The sequence below is a fragment of the Desmodus rotundus genome, chromosome 10 (genome assembly GCF_022682495.2).
Source record: "Desmodus rotundus isolate HL8 chromosome 10, HLdesRot8A.1, whole genome shotgun sequence".
Taxonomy (NCBI): domain Eukaryota; kingdom Metazoa; phylum Chordata; class Mammalia; order Chiroptera; family Phyllostomidae; genus Desmodus; species Desmodus rotundus.
Genome location: NC_071396.1, coordinates 58,711,184 through 58,733,314, shown reverse-complemented (window position 1 = coordinate 58,733,314; position 22,131 = coordinate 58,711,184). Strand labels below are relative to the sequence as shown.

The 22,131-nt window shown below is 40.5% G+C and overlaps 1 protein-coding gene and 1 non-coding gene across 2 annotated transcripts in view; one reads left to right on the top strand and one right to left on the bottom strand.

The window, feature by feature from the left end:
* PODXL2 (podocalyxin like 2) overlaps positions 1–22,131 on the top strand; it is a 52,691-nt gene that overhangs the window by 2,225 nt on the left and 28,335 nt on the right. The window contains exon 2 of the mRNA XM_024580193.4: positions 5,856–6,134. Coding sequence (XP_024435961.3) covers positions 5,856–6,134 — 279 coding nt within the window. The remainder of the gene's footprint in view (positions 1–5,855; positions 6,135–22,131) is intronic.
* Positions 9,642–9,748, bottom strand: LOC112323078 (U6 spliceosomal RNA). The gene has a single exon (XR_002976706.1). It is a non-coding gene; the product is annotated as a U6 spliceosomal RNA (small nuclear RNA).

Sequence of the window (22,131 nt, the reverse complement as noted above, 5' to 3'; positions counted from 1 at the left end):
CAAATGAGTATAAGTATGTGTGTGGTAGGGCGACAGTGCTAGACAATTTCTATTATGGCTGACACTCAAGGGTGTGGGAGCTATGTTAACAGATGCTGCTGGGCAGCTCCAGTATTGGTGTCTGGCAAGGGCCTAGGAGCTGGACTTCAGAGCTGTTGATTAGGGGGAAGGTAGGAATGGAGCTGATGTTAGAAATCATAAAAGGATATTTGGATCAGGAGCAAATTGCAGGGGAGATAAAACATGGGATTGCTAAGGCCTTGTTTTCACACCACTCAAGATATAAGCCTGCTTCATTTGCCTCTTTTTCTGAGTGTGTTTGGGTCAGATTTTCAATTATTTGAGGCTGATCCCCAAATCCTTTTATGTCCCTTCTTTTTCTCTCCCTCCCTCTGTTGGCAGTGTGAAGAAATAGAAAATTATAGATATTAGAGGGAAAAAATCAATTACAAAGAATGTAAATCTGAAATTTTAAATCAGGTGGGGTCTCAAGGTAGATTAGTTAAGTGCAAAAGTAATTATACATAGAATGGTTAGGTCTCAGCTACTATTTTGGTGGACAAGTTTGAAAGTAAGTAACCTCTCATAATGACCTAAATAATTACCCATTGTCAAGGCTATTGAAAATACCAAGGTATATAAAAAGAAAAAATAATTATAGAGAAAAATAACTTCCAGAATATGGAACTACTTACTGGAGAAAGAACAAACAAACACAAAAAACCAGATTCCTTTTTTTACGCACAGCTTTACAGCAAGGTTATAAAAGTCTGTGTTAATTCCTGTCAGTCTCTTAGAAAGGAAGACGAGGAGGGGGAGGGAGAAAAGGTAGAGAGAGATCATGGCTTCTCTGCTTGACAGGTAGAGGAGAAAGGTTCAGACAATGGAGGAATCACCTAAGTCGTGGAAGTCGTAGGGAATAAACCAAGTGAAATCATCAGACCACAGTCCTCTCTGTACACAGAGCTTCACTGACTAAAAAGGTTGTAACTGAATAAAAATAAATAAATAAATAAATAATTTCTTTTTTAAAAAAGGTATTTCATTCCCAGAGGTGGGAAATCAATAGGACTGCTGGTCAGACTTTTTCAAGAGGGCAGACACAGTTTTTTCAAGATCCAAACTGTCCAGGAGAGGCTGACCAAGTCCTAGATGATAGTGACTTCTCTGCCACCACACAAGTGTTCAGCTCTGAGAGAGACAGTTCTTAGGTTTTGAAGAGCAATATATGTTTGATCCTCCAGTGGTTTTGTAGAGGGTAAGATCCCAAGAATTAAAAAAATCAGTTTGCCCTTATCTAAAAAAGTTGAAGTAATGTCTTTCCCAACATACCTGCTGGTGACTGATATATGTAGATAAAAATCTTCACTTCACGACCCTCTCAAAAATTGGCTGCTCACATGCTCTTGGAGCCTGTAACATTTTTGTTATTTAATTATTACAAGTATTTTCCATTCATTGACTTTTTTTCTTCCTGGACTGCATGAGTTTTTCCAGATTAGTTTCTCGTATTTGGTTCTCCTACCCTAGGGACATCACCTCTGCAGAGTAGGGCTGTTATGTCAACTGATATTTTATATAAAACTTAGAAATGACCAAACAGTGGTCATTTTCCCTAGGACAGAGGCTGTCTCATGTTCATGTTTGTATCCTGAGAGGGCCTGGCATAATACGTGATACAGAAGGAGCTCAGAGGTGACCATATTCTTCTGTGTAAACTGAAATTCTAGTGCAAATTTCTACCTCCAATAAGACACTGCAGCCTACCTAAAATCAAAGTTTGATTCTAATTGGCATTTTTCTGATTGGCATATTCTATGATTCTGATTAACTTTTTAAAAATGAGAAAATAACTATTAAATGAGTACAGTTTATAGATGACATATTTTCAGACTTAGATAGAAATGATTCTTGGTGAAAATATAAGGAACCACCTTAGTGACTTCAGGTCTTTTGCAAGAGGAGAGATTCCTGCACTGAGCCACCGTATGTTTTGTATTTGCCATGAGGACCCTGAGCAGAGTGCTAGAAGGGGATGGATGTCCTTCAGTCTTTAGCTTGACCTCTTTCCTTGCTCCTGAAATCCTATGAAGTATTTATGCCATCTTGGGTATTCTCTTTCTTTACCTATACTTTGGAAGAAGGGTACCCAGCTTAGCAAATAATAGCCTTCCAGTCTTTCTTCATGAAACATTTGCAAGACCTTTTTTTATGGGGAGAAACAGCTAATTACAGCTTTTCTATTAACTATTATTTATTCACTATTAGCTATTTGACCATAATCTCATGAGGTCTCAGTTTTCTCTTTTTTTTAAACAAGAGGGTTATTTATTTATTTATTTATTTATTTATTTATTCCTTCATTTATTCAACATGTATTGAGCCTCTATTACATTTCAGAGACTGTTGAGGCACTGGAATGACAAGGTTAAATCTGACATGGGACATGCTGATTGCAGGCTCACTATTCAGTACAAGGAAGCCTGTAAGATGGTCTGTTACAATTCAGGGAGAAAAGTAATTTGTTCAGAAGGCTATGGTAACAGGAGTGGTACCTACCCTAGATTAGGAGTGGCCAGAGAATACTTCTCAGAAGCAGGAGGAAGAGTTAGGCAGGTGGGTAGAGGTGACCGGCTTCTACTTAGAGGCTTTTGGGCCCTCTGATGTTGTCCCATGTTTCCACCCATTAGTCTTAGTTTTTTTCTCCAAAGACACATAGAATAACTGATCTTTATTATTTACATCAACATTTTAAAAATATACTTGAAGATGCTTACCATTGTCTCTCTTAAATGTTCTCTTTTCCTGGCTAAGAATATCTCAATTCTCTGTCCTTTATATAGAGTAATAACACATTTGTTCAATACATTATGCTCCTTATAGCACAGTTTACACACACTACATGGAGCTTACCTCATCTGATGCCCTTGCCTCTGTGAGGGCTGGAGGAATTAATGTCTTTGCTTTACTGACGAGGAAACTACGGCTGCTGGCAGTGAGGTAGCTACTCAGCTAGGGAAGCCAGAATACAAACCTGCTTTCTTGGCAACAAGTTCTCTCTACAAGAACTTTCTTCTGTGTGTGTTTTCCAGACCTGTTTATCCGCATCTGCATGATTTTTACTTCGTTAAGCCCCTTTCACTCTATCCTGAGATGCTGTCCTTACAACTAGATGTTATTGTAGACCTGTGTAGTCTGACTGCGCACAGCATGCACAGATTCCATCGTATTTGGGATGTTCACTCTAGTTCTGATAAAACAAAACTCATTTCTGAATCTGGAATGCCCATTTTTCTTCAGTGGCCAGTCACCCTGCTGGTACATGCCAAGCTTATGGCTTACTATTTCATAAGGTAGTTGTAAAGATTAAAATTCAGATAATGCTTGTAAAGCGTTTAGCACACAGCATCAATAATGTTAGCTCTTCATTATGCTAAGTGAAATAAGCCAGGCGGTGAAAGACACATACCATATGATCTCACCTTTAACAGGAACCTAATCAGGAAAACGAACAAGCAAGCAAAATATAACCAAAGACACTGAAATTGAAAACAGGCTGACAGTGACCAGAGCGGGGAGGGGAGGGGATTATAGGGGAAAAGGGTGAAGGGTTTACAGGAACAATTGTGGAGGACACATGGACAATAACGGGGTGGGGGGGAGGGGAAACAGGGAAGGGAGGTGGGGAGGGCTGGGATGGTGGGGAGGGGTGGGGGAAAAAGGCAGAAAACTGTACTTGAACAACAATAAAAATGTTAAAAAAAATAAAAATAATGTTAGCTCTTATTTTTGTTTTAAATATCACTAAAAATTTCCATGAATTACTGTCAAGTTATATCATATTGCACAACGGGGGCAGAGCAGGCAATGACTCCTAAAATTCCCTCTTTCCTGAATCACTCATTGAATGTTGGTTGTGGAAAATAAAATTTGGAGGTCATTTCATCCATGTTCCTCATTTTTTTGGATGAGAAGGCTGAAAGACCCAGAAGCTTTAAGCAGCTTTGTGCAAGGTAGTAATATTTGTGTAATTAATTTAGTAATTAAGTTGTGGAATTGGCAAATATGGCTGTATTCCTATTCTTAGTGAATGAGAGAGAGGAAAAAGATATCCCTTTAATTTTTTGTTTGTTTATTTTATAACAAAGATGCCCTTTAATTTATTGTTTTTTATCTGATTATTTGTTTGTTTTGTAAAATAGGAGAGACGCAGTCAAGACTCTAAATGAACACGTCATTACCAACATCGGATGAATTTGACCTATGACCTCATATGGTTTTTTAAAGACTGTGTTCAGGAATCCCATGTTGCTGAAATACAAATCATGTTCTTAATGCAGTTTTGGACATTTTTCAGGCTAGGATAGCAGCAATGTCCATACAAATTTCTGTTTTTTTAAAAATTATTTTATTGTTGTTTGAGTATAGTTTTCTGCGTTTACTCCCCACCAATTCCCCCCCATTCCAGCCATCCCCACCTCCCTCCCCTGATTTCACCCCTTCTTGATTTGTCCATGTGTCCTTTATAGTTGTTCCTGAAAACCCTTCCCTCTTTGCCCACATTATCCCCTCCCATCTCCCTTCTGGTTACTGTCAGATTGTTCTTAATTTCAATGTCTCTGGTTATATTTTGCTTGCTTGTTTGCTTTGTTGAATAAGCCCCAGTTAAAGGTGAGATCATATGGTATTTGTCTTTCACCATCTGGCGTATTTCACTTAGCATAATGCTCCCCAGTTCCGTCCATGCTGTCACAAAGGGTAGGGGCTCCTTCTTTCTTTCTGCTGCGTAGTATTCCATTGTGTAAATGTACCATAGTTGTTTGATCCATTCATTTATGGATGGGCACTTAGGTTGCTTCCAGCACTTGGCTATTGTAAATTGTGCTGCTAAGAACATTTGGGTGCATAGGTTCTTTTGGATTGGCGTTTTGGTGTTCTTAGGATATAATCTTAGCAGTGGAATTGCCAGGTCAAAAAGCAGTTCCATTTTTAGTTTCCTGAGAGAATTCCACACTGTTTTCCACAGTGGCTGCACCAGTCTATATTCCCACCAACAGTGCACTAGGGCTCCCTTTTCTCCACATCCTCTCCAACACTTGTTGTTTGTTGATTTGTTTGTATGGCCCTTCTCACTGCTGTGAAGTGGTTTTCTCATTGTGGTTTTGCTTTTACCACTCTTATTCAACATAATATTGGAAGTCCTAGCCATAGCAATCAGACAAGAAAAAGAAATAAAAGGCATCCAAATTGGAAAGGAGGAAGCAAAACTGTCATTGTTTGCAGATGACATGATAGTGTACACAGAAAATCCTATAGATTCCACCAAAAAACTATTGTACCTAATAAGTGTATTTGGCAGAACAGTGAGATACAGAGTCAATAGTCAGAAATCAAAGGCATTTTTGAATACCAACAATGAAATATCAAAAACAGAAATCAGGAAAAAATCCCATTTGATATAGCAACAACAACAAAAAGTACTTAGGAATAAACCTGTCCATACAAATTTCTTAAAAGCAGGGAGCCTGCTTTTTGCTACTTGTGCCCCCAGCACCTAGTACAGCTATGGCAAAGAACAGGGACACAGTCTACATCTGAATGAATGCCCTGAGTTCATCAGTCCCTCATTGTCTTCTGCCTCTGTCTCCCTCTGTCTCTGCTTTGTCCTGGCTAAGCATTTTGGCTCTTTTGAAATGTGAATGCCATCTCAGAATCCCCTTGTAGCCCCTGGCTGTCAGGACTGATCCCCAAAGCCCCACCCCCACTTCAGGTTTTTTTGTTGTTGAGACAGATCTTAACCCACAGCAGCCTGTCCTCTCTGTCCTCTAATAGGTCTGGCTTTTGTATTTGTGCAGGAGTGTCCCTGGGATCATATGCAGCTGGATCTGATGACCCTGGCCCAGAGGGCCTCACTTCCACCTCCTTGCTGGATCTCCTGTTGCCCACTGGCCTGGAGTCATTCGACTCAGAGGAGCCCCGTGAGGCCTTGGGACTGGGACCTGGCCTGGGAGCCCCTGGGTCAGGTTTCCCCAGCGAAGAGAGTGAAGAGTCCCGCATTCTTCAGCCACCACAGTACTTCTGGGAAGAGGAGGAGGAGTTGAATGACTCTAGTTTGGACCTGGGACCCACTGCAGGTAGCTCTTCTTACCTAAGAATATGTGCTCAGTACAGCTGGGTCAGAGGCCATGTTGGCAAAGTGCCAAAGGACCATTTCCTTGCTGAAATCACATCTCTTCTCTCTCCCCACCAGTTTTTCTGTATATCAAAGCCAAGTCTCTGGGATTATGAATGTCTTATTGGCCCAGGAGGTCCTCTTCTCGTTAATATTCACTGCTGTTTAGTAAGCTATATTCTGTGCTCATAATATTATACCAATTTTACACATGAGAAAACTGAAGCTTAGAAAGGTTAAAAGCATACTTAAGGTCATACAACTGTTCAGATGTTCATTCATGATTCAAGCTGAGGTCTTTCCAAGGTATGGGGTTTGTTTGTTTGTTTGTTTTTCTGTAATGTGCTGTATTGTCTCAGTTGAAGGTTCCCAGAGGTCCACACATACCATGTGCCCCTTAAATCTTTCTGGCCCCATCAAGGCATTCTAATTGCCCTGCATTGAACAGAGCTGGTTTCTGGACTTATAGAACATAGCTGATGGACATGTGGGGCCTGAGCTCAGCAAGAATGCATGTACCATGGCTGATGACAGATGCAACAGAGCTTCCATGCTTCTAGCAACAGCAGCTGTGCACATGCCCTTGGCCAGCAGGAGTTCATTTTTAAATGTCAGACTGTCAAATTGTGTGTGTACATGTGTGCCTGCACATGGGGGCGGGGTGTCAGAGATTTTAGCTCTAATTTTTCTTTTTAAAGTATGTAATATTTTGGCCCTGGCTGGTGTGGCTCAGTGGATCGAGTGCTGGTCTGCGAACCAAAAGGTCGCCAGTTCGATTCCCAGTCAGGGCACATTCCTGGGTTGCAGGCCAGATCCCCATTTGGGAGTGTGCAAGAGTCAACCACACATTGCTGTTTCTCTCCCTCTTTAAAAAAGAAGAAAGAAAGAAAGAAAAGAAAGGGAAAAAAGGTAATATTTTGGATTTATGTTCTCTAATTCAAAAATAATATATGAAAATTATAGAAAATGTGAAAAACAAAAAACAGTACCAATGTACTGGTAATAAAATCCTGCTGTGATCTTACAACTAAAAGATAATTACTACTAATAGTTTGGAATACATTTTTCTAATCACTTTATATGCAAAATTAGAATCATAAGGGACATAATATTATCACTTATAAATTTATTTGTGCATCATTAATATTCTTTTATAACCTGATTTTTAATGACTACACTGTACTTCATCATGTGCCTCATCGTATGTATGAAACTATTTCCCTGTTGTTGGGTATTTAGGTTTTCAGTTTTAATGTGCTATAAATATCCTCATGTGTTTTTATACTTTTCTGATTTCTAAACTAAAATCTCTGGGTCTAAAGATATGTCAGTCAGCATCCCGACCAGAAATTTAAGACATAATCAAGCCAAGATAGTCCAAGGAGGGTTTATTTATAGAGCAGTGACTTTACAAAGGTATAGGCAGGGAGTGGGTGACCACAGAAGAATGCAGGGCCAGTGGCAACAGAGCTATCAGCCCCTTACACTCATAGGGAAAAAGGCAGGGAAGGATGAAAGAAACTTGCAAGGACAGACAGTGCTGGAGAGTAGGTGGCCCTACAGGGAAGGAACCAGGAGAATAAGTACTCAACTTCCCTCCTCCCATCTCCTGCCGGGACCCCCATAATTTTCCCTTCCCCTCTTCTGCCCAGGAGTCAGGTCAGGAAGGAAGACATGGTTTGTTTATGTAATCCACTGGGTCAGTCTGCCTGGGTGCAGGCAGGTTAGAAAAGGGTGGAGACTGGATCTATAGGGGACAGCACATGTCTGACACAAAGGATATGAATCTTTCCACAGGCTTTTGTTAAATATTCCCAAGCCACCCTCCAAAAAGGTGTTTTCAGTGTGCATATCCACCTGAAGTATAGTGAGTGCCAGTAATTTTTAACACTTCCTACCACTGAATTTTACCATTTAGAAATCTTGGTCAATTTGATGGACAAAATTATAATGGCCTTTGATTACTAGTAAATTTTAACTTATATATGTGTATATATTCACACACATATATTGTATGTATACTTATTCTATATATTCTCTCTAGGTATGATCTATACATATTCTATCCATTTAGAGTTCTATTTGATTTGAAATACAGTGTAATTAAGAGTACAGGCCTTGAAGTCAGGCAGATTCCACAGTTCTAGCACTGCCACTAAACAGCTATGTGATTTTTGACAACTAACAAGCTAAGCCTCAGTTTTATCATCTAGGACATGGGGATAATAGTAGTATCATAGGGTTGTGAGATTTAAGTGCAATAATACATTTTACATGCTTAGCACAGTGCTTGGCACATTGTAAGTCCTCTGTAAATATTAGCTATTATTACTACTTTTTCATTTTTGCTACTGAGGCTTTTTTAAATACTGTACACATTTTTATATAGAATAGCTACTAACCATTTCTCTGATGTGTATATAATAGAAAACATTTTTCTGGTTTGTCAGTTACCTTTATTTTTATCATAGCAATTTTTGATATACATAAATTAAATTTTTATAAGCTTAAAACAATTTTTCTTTTGAAATGTTTTTATGTGTTTTTCTATGCTTTATGTTTAGAAAAGCCTTTTCTTCCCTGTGGTATATACACCTTTATTTCTTCTATTATTTTTGAGCTTGATTGTTTATATTTTATTTTATTATTTATTTTGGTGTGTAGTATAAGATAGGGATCTAATTTATTTTTCTCATATATATAACCTATTGGTGTAGAAACATTCATTGATAAGTCTATCCTCTCATCATTGAAAAGAAATGCCACTTTTACCTTGTACTGGAAAATTATATGTACTTGGTCTTTCTCTGGGCTTTTCCTTTTGTTCAAACTGAGATTCTACTTTAACAAAAGCAGTCACTCAGAGAGAGCCTGGTTGAGAAAGCAACAGTTATGTACCTAGACATTCCTCAAGATCACAGCAGGAAGACCTTGGTTTTAACTCAGATTTGCCTTGCACACACCTCCCCCAGTTGTTTCCTCTTCTTTTTCTCTCACTTCATCCCTTTTCTTATCCCATTGGCTTCTCTGGGTGTCATTATAATAAAAATACCTGTCACTTATTGAACACAAGCCACGTAATGAGCACTTTGCATACATTCTTTCTTTTGCTCATGCCAGGTGTACAATGTGCCAGCTCCACAACACAGATCTGTTTTCTTATTTCTACTGTACATACTTGAAGGACTCTGAGGTGGGGACACAAGTGCCCTCCAATGAAAATGAGCAAGAGATTTAGAGCAGGTGGAAAAAGGAGAGCTGCTTTTGTCCAGGCTCCCTCTTTGCTCGTCTTTTGATTGGTCTGCTTTCCCACAGCAAGAGCTTTGCCCAAAGTCACACAGCTTATGTGCAGCAGAGCTGAGTCTAGAGTCAGTGTCCCCTGAGCAGTGATGCCTATGGACCTGGGTTATTGTCATGAGAGCACGTTGATGGAATGTGTTAGAGGAAACCAGTATATTTTTTTAATTGAAAAAATATGGACTGCTTCACAAATTTTCATGTCATCTTTGTGCAAGGGCTATGCTAATTTTCTCTGTATCGTTCCAATTTTAATACATGTGCTGCCAAAGTGAGCATGAAAACCAGTACATTCTATTGTTACTAATATTATTATATATCTCATTTTTAGTTTGGGCCTAGAAGAACTAGAACTGGTGCCTTCCTTCACCTTCTGTAGCAGTAATCCTTAGGGGGATCCAATGGGAAAAACAGCTGGTGGAGTTTTTGCTTGCCTGATAAATGAGTACTGGTGTGACCTTGAGTGGGTTCTTTTCTAATTTTGGCTTCAGTTTCTTCATCTGTAAGTAAGAGAATGGGAATGAGAGATTGAAGTCTTTTCCAGCTTTAAAATATTATGATTCTCTGACATTTCAATTGAAAAGAGTAGTCTTAATAAAGCAGGGAAAAAGAAATGTAATGTAAGTTTCCCACTCCAGCAGCTAGTATCAAGCCATCTGAAAGCCGAATCAATTAATTCGTGCAGAATTGTTAATGATTAAGAATATTTTCCCAGGTTACCTATTCATCTCAAGACTGTCCCTATTGTCACTCCTCTCCTTTCATTTTCCAAGCTCCTTAATAAAATTCTCTGCAAGTAGTTTCAATTTTCCAAGTGAACAAGATAACTGATGTTCTACAACAAAAGAGATAACTCTTTGGGATTGGAAAGTTCTAGAAAAACTACTGAAATAGGCTCACAGGTGTTTCCTGGCTCAGTAACTGTAGAGCTCCAAGCAGGTCAGGTCCAGGGGTTGAACCTGAGTCAGAATCCACCTTGCTCCATTGTGCTTCACCTCCCCTTGTTGGCCTCATTCTTAGGCAGGCTATTCCTGTGTGGTGGCTTTGAGAACCCCCAGTACCTACGGTTTCCTTCTTTCACATAGCAACCCTAACAGGAGAGAACTCTGCCTCCCCATCACTTTTGGAAAATCTCAGAGGGAAGACTGAGCTTGGGCTTGATCATGAGTCCTTCTCAGAGCCAATCCTAAGGCACCAGGACTGAGTTTTCTCACTGGCCCAGAGTGGGTCTTGAGGCTCCCTGAAGCCAAGGGGTAGGGCCCCCTACTCCTGGACCAAGAAGAGGGGAGGAGTGCCTCCCAAAGGAGACTCGAGGTGCAGTCACAGGAAAAGGGGAATGAAATGATGGTTGTGCATAAACCCCACTGCACTTGAGTAAGGAACATTCATAAAATGTTTATATTTTATACAATATTATTATTATTTTTAATCCTCACCTTAGGATATTTTTAAAAATTGATTTTAGAGAGAAAAGAAGGTGAGAAAGAGATACATCAAAGTTAGAGAAAAACATTGATTGGTTGCCTCCCATTTGCATCCCGACTGGATATCAAACTTGCAACCTAAGTATGTGCCCTGACCAGGAATCAAACCCTCAACTCTTTTGGTGTATGGGATGAGCCATCTGGCCAGTGCATACTTTATGAATTATTTTGACATAATATTTTTTGCCTCACAGCACCCTGTAATTTGTAAAAGTCAGCATGATTAGTATCATTGTTTTATAGATAAGGGAACTGGCTTAGAGAGGTTTAAAAGCAACACTAAATTACACAGGTAATAAGTGTCAGAGCTAAATCTCAGATCTGAGATTTCTACTTCAAGATCTGCTGCTCCTTCTCTATATGAAATTATTCATGAAACTACTTTAATTACTAATCCCTATAACGAATTTTGTAGAAACCAGATCATCAAAGCAGCTTTCTGCTGGGACCTAGACACATTTTCTATACAGTGAATCCTTGTTGAGATTGTATCTGCTATAGAATGATTTGACCTTTTGAGTTACTGCCCATACATCAGGTATACTTAATAAGAGGAGGACCAGCTGACAGAAGCACTTTCACCTAGACACCAAAAAAAAATCTGTACTTTTGTTTTATGATAGTAATAAATATTATTATATGAAAATTAGAAAAGGTAAAGAAGTTAAAAGAAGAAAATAAAAACTACTTAAAATCCCATCACCCAGAGTTAACAAATGTTAACATGTTGGTATATATATATATATATTAAAGATTTTATTTATTTATTTTTAGAGAGAAGGGAAGGGAGGGAGAGAGGAAGAAGAACTTCATAGATTGCCTCTTGCATGTCCCCAACTGGGGACCTGGTCCACAACCTAGGCATGTGCCCTGACTGGGAATTGAACCAGTGGACTTTTGGTTTGTAGAATGACGCTCAATCCACTGAGCTATACCAGTCAGGGCTGGTGTATGTCTTTCTGAACTTTTTCCAGTGTGGGAGATACATAAAATATGCTTTTACAAAAAAATGGAATTATAGGGTACAGATGCTGTTTCACCTAACAACGTCTTTCCAAGTCAGCACACACAACTTTCCAACCTCATCTATCTCAGATGTGATGGGCTCCCCTTTCTCAGTCTACCCCCTGCTGTGTGAGAGCTGGATGATTTCCAGTCTTTGTTATATGAACTCTGCCATGATGGGAACTCTTAAAACCAAATGTTATGAACATCCTTACTTGTCTCCTTAGGGTGCACTTTTAGAAGTGAAATTGTGGGTTCAGAATATTTGTTTTTAAAGCTTTTCATTCATATTGCTTCCCCCACCCCAATGTGGTCTGATTTCTGTTCTTTTCAGCATTGCATTAAGTACCTGTTTTCTGCACTAATTCAAAAATGGCTATTATCTTCATATATACATATATATATATATAAATTATTTATTTTTAAGCTGGAAGGCCAAAAAATTTATCATCTTATTTAATTTACATTTGTTTCATGACTACTGAGATTGACCATTGAAAAGTTTTTAATTATACTGAAACTTTCTTCTCTTGCATCTCTGTTTTATATAAATTTATTCTGAATTTCGTGAGTGTTTTTATATTAGCACTCGGTTGAATAACTGGCTTAAGTGTTGCACACAGGGACAATTTTCAGTGTTTTAAAATTAATCTAAAGGGATATTTAAAGTGATTTTTCAAGGCCACTGGCCCTGATGCCTATTTTAATTCCATGTGTTCATTAATATTTAAGCTGATGCTGAAGGTCATCCATGAAATATGGCTTTTCTAGAAGGAAGAAATGAAGTCCAGTGTGGCCTTAATAAACTGGGGAACAAGACGTACAAAACTGTGGTGAAATATAGGAGGAAGAAAATGCAATACGATCTATTAAGAGAACAATAATGACATTAAAAGAAAGAGAAAAGGCCTGGAGAGTCCTACTTATCCAGAGACCTGGAGCTTCATCATAGTGACCTCTAGTGGCCGCTGAGCTACCATCGCAACTCCTAGGGGGAATGCAGCTTAAGTGCTGTGATAAATGATGCTACACGAATCAAGAACCTTATTTTAAACCAGGTGGTGAAATACAAATATCATATGATCTCACCTACAAGTGGAACCTAATCAACAAAACAAACAAGCAAGCAAAATATAACCAGAGACATTGAAATAAAGAGCAAACTGACTAACCAGAGGGGAAGGGGAATGGGGATAGATAATGAGGAAAAAAAGGGAAGGGTCGTCAAGGAACACGTATAAAGGACCCATGGACCAAGACAAAGGGGGGTAGGTTTGAGGGTGAGAGGAGGGGATGGGTGGGGCGGGGGGAGTCGTGGCAGAAAAATGGAGACAACTGTACTTGAACAAGAAAAAAAAAATCTCCCCCCTCAAAAGAACCTTACTTTACATTTCGCATTAATTAGCCTGTAGTTTCAACAATTTATTCAGCAAGTATTTGTTGTGTAACTACTCCGTTGATTTTGTATAATCACTGTTAAAATTGTGATGAATCCACAGTTTTCACAAGAGAAGAAAAATATTAATAAGGGTTGCTAAATAAGGAATAATTAATGTTGGTTGTTTAGCCCCAGGAAAATAAGGCTAAACTAGAGCAACTAAGACAATATGTTTTTTTCCCCCCTTAGGGAGATACTTCCTAGGTGTTCCTCATTTAGATAAAACAGAAATGGGCTTAAGTTAAGTTGTAAATGAACTATCACATTTGGGTTTAAGGAAATTAGGGAGGAAAAAAGAGCCAACAACATAGCAATGCCTCTTTAAGGAGGCCAAGGTGTGTTCTTGAAGAGGATTGCCAACCCACCTTTTCTAGACTTACTAGCCACCTGCCAGAGGGCTGAGGCCATCAGATAGCCTCCTAGGTCCCTTCTAGCATTAGGATCCTAGGCTTCTTGTAGCCCTGTTTTAATAATAGCCTGACCATGGATACACCTACTGGGAGCTGGATTGTGTGGAAAGCTTAGAGTTCAAGACATGTAGTGTGACTTTCAGAGATTGCCTTGAGGAGAAAAGAGTACCTTTCATCGGGCAGATGTTTTTTATTCATTATGTCATTTCATCTTAGCCTTATGTCCCAGAGGGGTGGGTGTGCAGAGCCTAGAGACTAGTCATCCAGAATTCCAATCCCCACCTGCACAACTCTGAAGCTTGTCGCCCAATCTGGTGTTTCAAGCTCAGTTTTAAAGAAATTGGCTCTGGCCAGAGCTGCAGATGAACTGAGAGAGGTAATATTACTGCTGTCAGTTTGCTCTTCTGAGTCTGAAGCCAAGTCTGAGTGCTGGCCTGACCAGGAGGTGTCTTGAAAGACTGTCTGACTATACAGGAGCCTGTGTTTTACAACTTTACAACATGACAAATTTAGCTTCAAAGCTTAGAGAAAATATCATCTACTCCTGAAGCTTTTGTTTTCTCATCTAATAGGAGGTGATGGGCCCTTGGATCTCACAGGGCCCCTATCTATTATAAGATACCTGGTGACTGTGATGGGGGACTGGATTTTCCCCAGGGTTCTAAGGAAGATGTAGTTTCCAATAATGGCCACCAGAGGGACTGCAGCTTCACAGCACTGTTGCCTGGTGTGTCACTGAAGAAAGTTCATTAGCCTACTTTGGCGGGGAGGGAAGTGAGGCACTGACTGTCCTCTGGTATCTCTGGGACAGCTAGCTCTCAGGACTAGCTTCTTTTGAGTCCCTTTGCAGCTTAGCCACTCCTTGACTTTCCACACTCTGAGGCTAAGCTGGAACCTCTCTCTGGAGAGCCTGAGCTGTGAGGGACCCTTTGCATCTCTTAAGTGCCCAGTTACCCATACCCTCCTGGGAACAGGCTTTGACTGGCTTTCTCACTGTCTTCAATGTGTCTCTTGGGTACCTTTGCTTGTTGACTCCTGTGTTTAGGTATGGGGCATGTGGAGAGTGCTCTGTAGGTATGTCTTGGTCCCAGACAGGCTTTTGGGGTTTGTGGGGCCCTACTGTCCCACCTCCAGATGCCTATAGTAGATGGAACAGAAAGGCAGAACATGAAGGGCACTAAACAGGAAGGGTTCTCCTTGTGTGGAGTCTCAGCTCTTTGTGGCAGTGTCCATGGGTCCTGGGGATTTCCAGCCCATCGCTGCACCAGGACAGTGGAGGACTGGGAAGTGGCTTACCTTGCCCATTCCCTCCTCCCTTTTCTTCACCCCTGTTGATACTGTTCTCTCCTCTCCTTTTCTTTTCTCTGGCTCTCTCCTTTTCCTGATTTGTCTCACTTAAAAAATTATTTATTTTATTTTTAGAGAGAGGGGAGGGGAAGGAGAAAGAGAGGGAGAGAAACATCAATGTAGCTGCCTCTTGCACCCTATACTAGGGACCTGGCCTGCAGCCCAGGCATGTGCCCTAGATGGGAACCGAACCAATGACGTTTGGTTAGCAGGCTGGTGCTCAGTCCACTAAGCCACACCAGCCAGGGCTCGCTTCTTTTTTTCTCTTCTTCCATTGTCAACTTACTCCTTTTCCCCCTCCAAAATGACTGCTAAGGCTTCCTCTCTCTTAGAGTTGCAAGTCCTTGGAAGCCTGGTCTCCCTGCCTGAGACACCTGAGTAGGAAAAGCACTCTTCCCTGTCCACCAGGGTTGTCCTCTGTCTCATGGCAACTGTGTTTCTTCCTTCTGGAGTGTTCTGGATTCTTATTCCAGTATGGATTGCCCTGTCCCTGCCTTCTTTCTCTTCTCTTCTGGTAGTTTCAGCACACTCACTAGCCAATAGTTAAAAACATTTATTTTTAATCCGTCTCTCTCTTTTTCCCTCTTCCTCCCTCTCTTTATCTCTCTCTCTCTTTCCCCCCTCTCCCTCCCCTTCCCTCCCCCTCATCTTCTACTTTTCTAAAATTGATTTTAGAGAGAGAGAAGAAATGGGGAGGGAGGGAGGAGAGGAGGGAGGAGGAGAGAGAGAGAGAAAGAGAGAGAGGGACATTGATTTGTTGTTCCACTTATTTATGCATTCATTGGTTGATTCTTATATGTGCCCTGACCAGAAATCAAACTGCAACCTTGGCCTATCAAGATGGCACTTGGCCAGGGCTCTCCTCCTTTTTTTAAAAAATTCAAATCTATAGAAAACTTGCAAAAATAATTTCTATATACCCTTCACTCAAATTCCCTTATTGTTAACATTGCTTTATTCCATATATGTGTATGTAGACATATAGACATAGAATTTTTTTCTAAACCATTTGACATAAGTTGCAGACATGATTCTCCTTTACCCATAAATACTTAAGTGTGTATGTCATTCTTCTTTTCAAAAAGATTTTTAAAATTTATTTTTAGAGACAGGGGAAGGGAGGGAGATCTTCCATGTGCCCTAACAGGGACTGAACCTGTAACCCAGGCATGTGCCCTCACTGAGAATAGGGAATCAAACTGGTGACCTTTCCCTTTGCAGGACCGCACACAAACAACTGAGCCACACCCATGAGGGGCAGTCTGGATTTCTTAAGAGCAAAGTCATTCTCTTACAAAACCACAGTACCATGATTGCAAATCAGGAAATTGACATTGATAAGATACTATTATAAAATTACAAACTTTTTTCAAACTTTGCCAGTTTTCCCAGTAGTGTCCTTTCTAGCAAATGAAAAAGAAAATAGTTTTTTCTAGTTCAGTATCCAGTCCAGAATCATGTACTACATTTAGTTGTCATATCTCTTTTGTCTCTTTTATCCTGGAAAGTTTTTCAGCTTTTCTTTGTCTTCATGACTTTGATATGTTTGAAGGGGATAGGCCAGTTATTTTATAGGATACCTCTGAATTTTTAAAAATATATTTTAATGATTATGCTATTACAGTTGTCCCATTTCCCCCCCTTTATTCCCCTCCACACTGCATACCCCCTCCCACCTGCATACCCCTCGTTTAGTTCATGTCCATGGGTCATACATATAAGTTCTTTGGCTATTACATTTCCTATACTATTCTTAACCTCCTCCTGTCTATTTTGTACTTACAATTTATGCTTCTTATTCCATGTACCTTTTCCCCCATTCTCCCTTTCCCCCTCCCAACTGATAACCCTCCATGTGATCTCCATTTCTGTGATTCTGTTCCTGTTCTAGTTGTTTGCTTAGCTTGTTTTTGTTTTTAGATTCAGTTATTAATAGCTGTGTGTTTGTTGTCATTTTACTGTTCATGTTTTTGATGTTCTTCTTTTTCTTTTTTAAAATATATTTATTGATTATGCTATTACAGTTGTCCCATTTCACCCCCCCAACTCCACTCCATCTTGCACACCCCCTCCCTCCCACATTCCCCCCCCCCTATAGTTCATGTCCAGGGGTCATACATATAAGTTTTTTTGCTTCTACATTTCCTATACTATTCTTACCCTCCCCCTGTCTATTTTCTACCTACCATTTATGCTACTTACTCTCTGTACCTTTCCCCCCTCTCTTCCCCTCCCACTCCCCTGTTGATAACCCTCCATGTTATCTCCATTTCTGTGGTTCTCTTCCTGTTCTAGTTGTTTGCTTGGCTTGCTTTTGTTTTTGTTTTAGATGTGGTGGTTAATAACTGTGAGTTTGCTGTCATTTTTACTGTTCCTATTTTTTAATCTTCTTTTTCTTAGGTAACTCCCTTTAACATTTCATATAATAAGGGCTTGGTGATGATGAACTCCTTTAACTTGACCTTATCTGAGAAGCACTTTATCTGCCCTTCCATTCTAAATGATAGCTTTGCTGGATACAGTAATCTGGGATGTAGGTCCTTGGCTTTCATGACTTGGAATACTTCTTTCCAGCCCCTTCTTGCCTGTAAGGTCTCTTTGGAGAAGTCAGCTGACAGTCTTATGGGAAATCCTTTGTAGGTAACTGTGTCCTTTTCTCTTGCTGCTTCTAAGATTCTCTCCTTCTGCTTAATCTTGGGGAATGTAATTATGATGTGCCTTGGTGTGTTCCTCCTTGGGTCCAGCTTCTTTGGGACTCTCTGAGCTTGCTGGAGTTCCTGGAAGTCTATTTCCTTTGCCAGATGAGGGAAGTTCTCCTTCATTATTTTTTCAAATAAGTTTTCAATTTTTGTTCTTCCTCTTCTCCTTCTGGTACCCCTAGAATTCGGATGTTGGAACATTTAAAGATGTCCCATTTAAAGATGTTTAAAGAGGTTCCTAAGCCTTTCCTCATTTTTCTGAATTCTTGTTTCTTCATTTTTTTCTGGTTGGATTTTTCTTTTTTCCTTCTGGTCCACACTGTTGATTTGAGTCCCAGTTTCCTTCCCATCACCATTGGTTCCCTGTACATTTTCCTTTGTTTCTCTTAGCATAGCCTTCATTTTTTCATCTAATTTGTGACCAAATTCAACCAATTCTGTGAGCTTCCTAATTACATTAGAGTTTTGAACTGTGCATCTGATAGGTTGGCTATCTCTTCATTGCTTAATTGTATTATTTCTGGAGCTTTGATCTGCTCTTTCATTTGGGCCATTTTTTTTTTTTTTTTTGTCTTGGTGCACCCGTTACATAAAGGGGCAGAGCCTTAGGTGTCCACCAGGGTGAGGTAATGCTGGTTGCTGAGCTGTGATGCTGTACCTGGGGGAGGGGCCGAGAGGGAGCAATGGCACTTGCTCCACTCTCTGCCCGATTTCAGTCACTCAACTTTCCTGTGAGGCTGGGAGTTTCTTCTGCTGCTGCCTCAACCCCCACCGGTGTTTTCAATCAGAGGCTTGAGGCTTTATCTCCTGTGCTGGAGCCCTGGGTTGCATGGTCTGCTTCACTCCCCCACCGTTCCTCCTGGTTTATCTATGCGCGAATGTGGGGCCGCAGGGTTTGCCAGTCACCACCTTGTGGGGTCTGCTAGCTGCAGTCTGTCCTGCCCCTTTCCACAATCTGCCACCTCACTGGATCCACCAGCCGCCACCTTGCTGTGAGTCCTCTCCACCCCAGCTGTCCGTATGCACCCCTCCTACCGGTCTGGTTGAATGTTTCTTCTTTATCTCCTTGGTTATCAGACTTCCATACAGTTCGATTTTCTGTCAGTTCTGGTTGTTTTTGGTTTTTAAATTGTTGTTTTCCTTTTTTGGTTGTGCAAGGAGGCACAGTGTGTCTACCTACGCCTCCATCTTGGCCAGAAGACCTGTCCTCCATTCAAGTGGATCTTCCATGTCAGTATTAACCCGTTTTTGGAGATAGGGTATAGTTTCCGGGTAGCCGATGCCGCCTACTTAGCCTCCACCTTCTTCTTTTTCTTAGGTAACTCCCTTTAACATTTAATATAATAAGGGCTTGGTGATGATGAACTTCTTTAACTTGACCTTATCTGGGAAGCACTTTATCTGACCTTCCATTCTAAATGATAGCGTTGCTAGATAGAGTGATCTTGCATGTAGGTTTCATGAATTCATGGATGAAGGTTTCATGATTTTCATGAATTTCATGGATGTTGCCTTTCATGAATTCATGTACTTCTTTCCAGCCCTTTCTTGCCTGCAAGGTTTCTTTTGAGAAATCAGCTGATAGTCTAATGGGAACTCCTTTGTAGGTAACTCTCTCCTTTTCTCTTGCTGCTTTTAAGATTCTTTCCTTATCTTTAATCTTGCGTAGTGTAATTATGATGTGTCTGGTGTGTTCCTCCTTGGGTCCAACTTCTTTGAGACTCTTTGAGCTTCCTGGACTTCCTGAAAGTCTATTTCCTTTGCCAGATTAGGGAGGCTCTCCGTTATTTTTTCAAATAAGTTTTCATTTTCTTGGTCTTCCTCTTCTCCTTCTTGCACCCCTATGATTCAGAGGTTGGAACATTTAAAGATGTCCGGAAGGTTCCTAAGCCTCTCCTCATTTAAAAAAAAATTCTTGTTTCTTCATTCTGTTCTGGTTGAACGTTTCTTTCTTCCTTCTGCTCAAAACCATTGATTTGAGTCCTGGTTTCCTTACTGTCACTGTTGGTTCCCTGTACATTTTCCTTTATTTCACTTTTCATAGCCTTCATTTTCCTCTAATTTGTGACCATATTCAACCAATTCTGTGAGCATCCTAATTAAGTATTTTGAACTGTGCATCTGATAGGTTGGCTATCTCTTCATTGCTTAGTTGTATTTTTCTGGAGCTTTGATCTCTTTTTTCATTTGGGCCTTTTTTTTTTGTCTTGGAGTGCTTTTTACATAGCAAGGGGCAGAGCCTTAGGTGTTCACCAGGGCGGGGCAGCCACATCACTGAATTGTGGTGCTGTATGTGGGAGAGGGGTCTGAGAGGGAACAGCACCACTAGCTCTGCTCTCTGCCAGTTTTCAGTCACTTCCTCTGCTCCCACAATCAAATTAGGCCCTTCTGGTGCTGATTCCTGGGTGAGTGGGTTTATTCTAGGACCCTGTGGGTCTCTCCAACTAACTGTCCTGTGAGGCTGGGAGTTTGTCCTGCTGTCACCTCACCCCACCACAGGTGTTTTCAGTCAGAGGCTTTGAGGCTTTATTTCCCCACACTGGATCCCTGGGTTGAACTGTCTGTCTTGCTCCGAAGTTGTTCCTCCCAGTTCACCTGTATGCAAATGTGGGACCGCCCAGTCCACAAGCCACTGCATTGCGTGGTCCACCAACAGCCATCTTGCCCACCACCTTGCTGGCCCAGGTCCTCCAGCCACTGCTTTGCCCAGAGTCTTTTCCACCTGGCTGTCTGTCTCCACCCCTCCTACAGGTCTGGATAAATGTTTCTTCTTTAACTCCTTGGTTATTGGAGTTCCATACAGTTCAATTTTCTCTCAGTTCTTGTTTTTTGTTTTTGAGTTTGTTGTTGTCCTTCTTTTGGTTGTGTGAGGAGGCACAGTGTGTCTACCTACACCTCTGTGTTGGCTGGAAGTCGATACCTCTGAATTTTGGTTTGTCTAATGTTTCCCCATGATTAGACTCAGATTTTGCAGTTTTGGCAGGAATGTTATAGAAATACTATTGTATTTTTCTCAGTTGATCATGTCATGGTTCCACTGTTGGATAATGCTTGGTTTCTTTACTCATTAGTCTACATCCATATTTGGGTGCTGTCCACTCTCCTGAGAACCCTGTTTTCATCCTATCCAAGACTGTCCCACAGCTGCTCCTGGAAGACTTCTAGTCATGCCTTCTGATCATAGTCTATGCCCCCAATAGGTCTCACTACAAATTCTTGTTTCTGGTGTAAGAGACATTTCTGATATTCAGATCATATCTACACTTGTCAGTGGATGGCCAGTCCTTTCCTGCCCTCTTTCTGGATTCTCTTTGATTTATCACTCAAGTGTTTATCCTGCTCCTCATCTTTGGAGCAGATTTCCAGAACAATGCTATGTCTCCTATTATGATTTTACAGTATAAAAATTCCTTTCATGATAATAATAGGAGGAGGAATACTAAAATTCATCAAGTATTTGCTCTGTCCTATGGGTTATGCCCAGATTTTATCTCATTGAATCCTGACCACAGCCCTATGTGCGAGGTACTGTTATTTTACATATAAGGAAAAGGAGACATAAAAGTAACACACAAGATGAAGTAACATGTTTAAGGCAACACAGTCAATAAGCAGTGGAACTGAGATCACACAGTGAAAGGAAAAGAAATCGTGTTGGATACTGAGAAGTGGTAAAGAAGTAGGAAAAATCCTGCCAATTCCAAGTGCCAGCAAGCATCGTTTAGTGATTTGTCAAGTCACTGGACATGAGAGGCTGGAAGGGTGAAGGGAGATGGTGAGGGATGTAGATCTGGGAGTCTTTAGCATAGAGCTAACAGATAAGTGTTTGGAATCTGCAAACTCTGTGAGAAAGAAGTATAGAAATGGTGAATCAAAGATCATTATTTGGGAGTGACCACATTTAAGGAGGAGAGGAGCTTCTGTAGATAGTGAAGGAGAAATCTGTACTGTGTTTGGAGGCTCTATTCTATCCCTAAAAGAACAGGCCCTTGGTATAAGAGGCAGAAGATGGAAATCAAGAGTTCAATGAACACAAATTCATCACTGTCCTTTCTACTCTGGGCCATGCACTGTGTTGGCTGCTAGGAATGTAGAGATAAAGAAAATTACCTTGCTTATCAGTAAGAGTTTGTAATCTAGTGAAGCCTATTTTATTTTCATTTAGGATAGTAGAGGAGTTGTCCTTAATGCCATATGTGTAAGACATTTATCAAAACTACCTCCAAAACTTAGAACATAGGTTCTAGAAAGAACCCCAGTAAAATTCCCTAAACTGTTT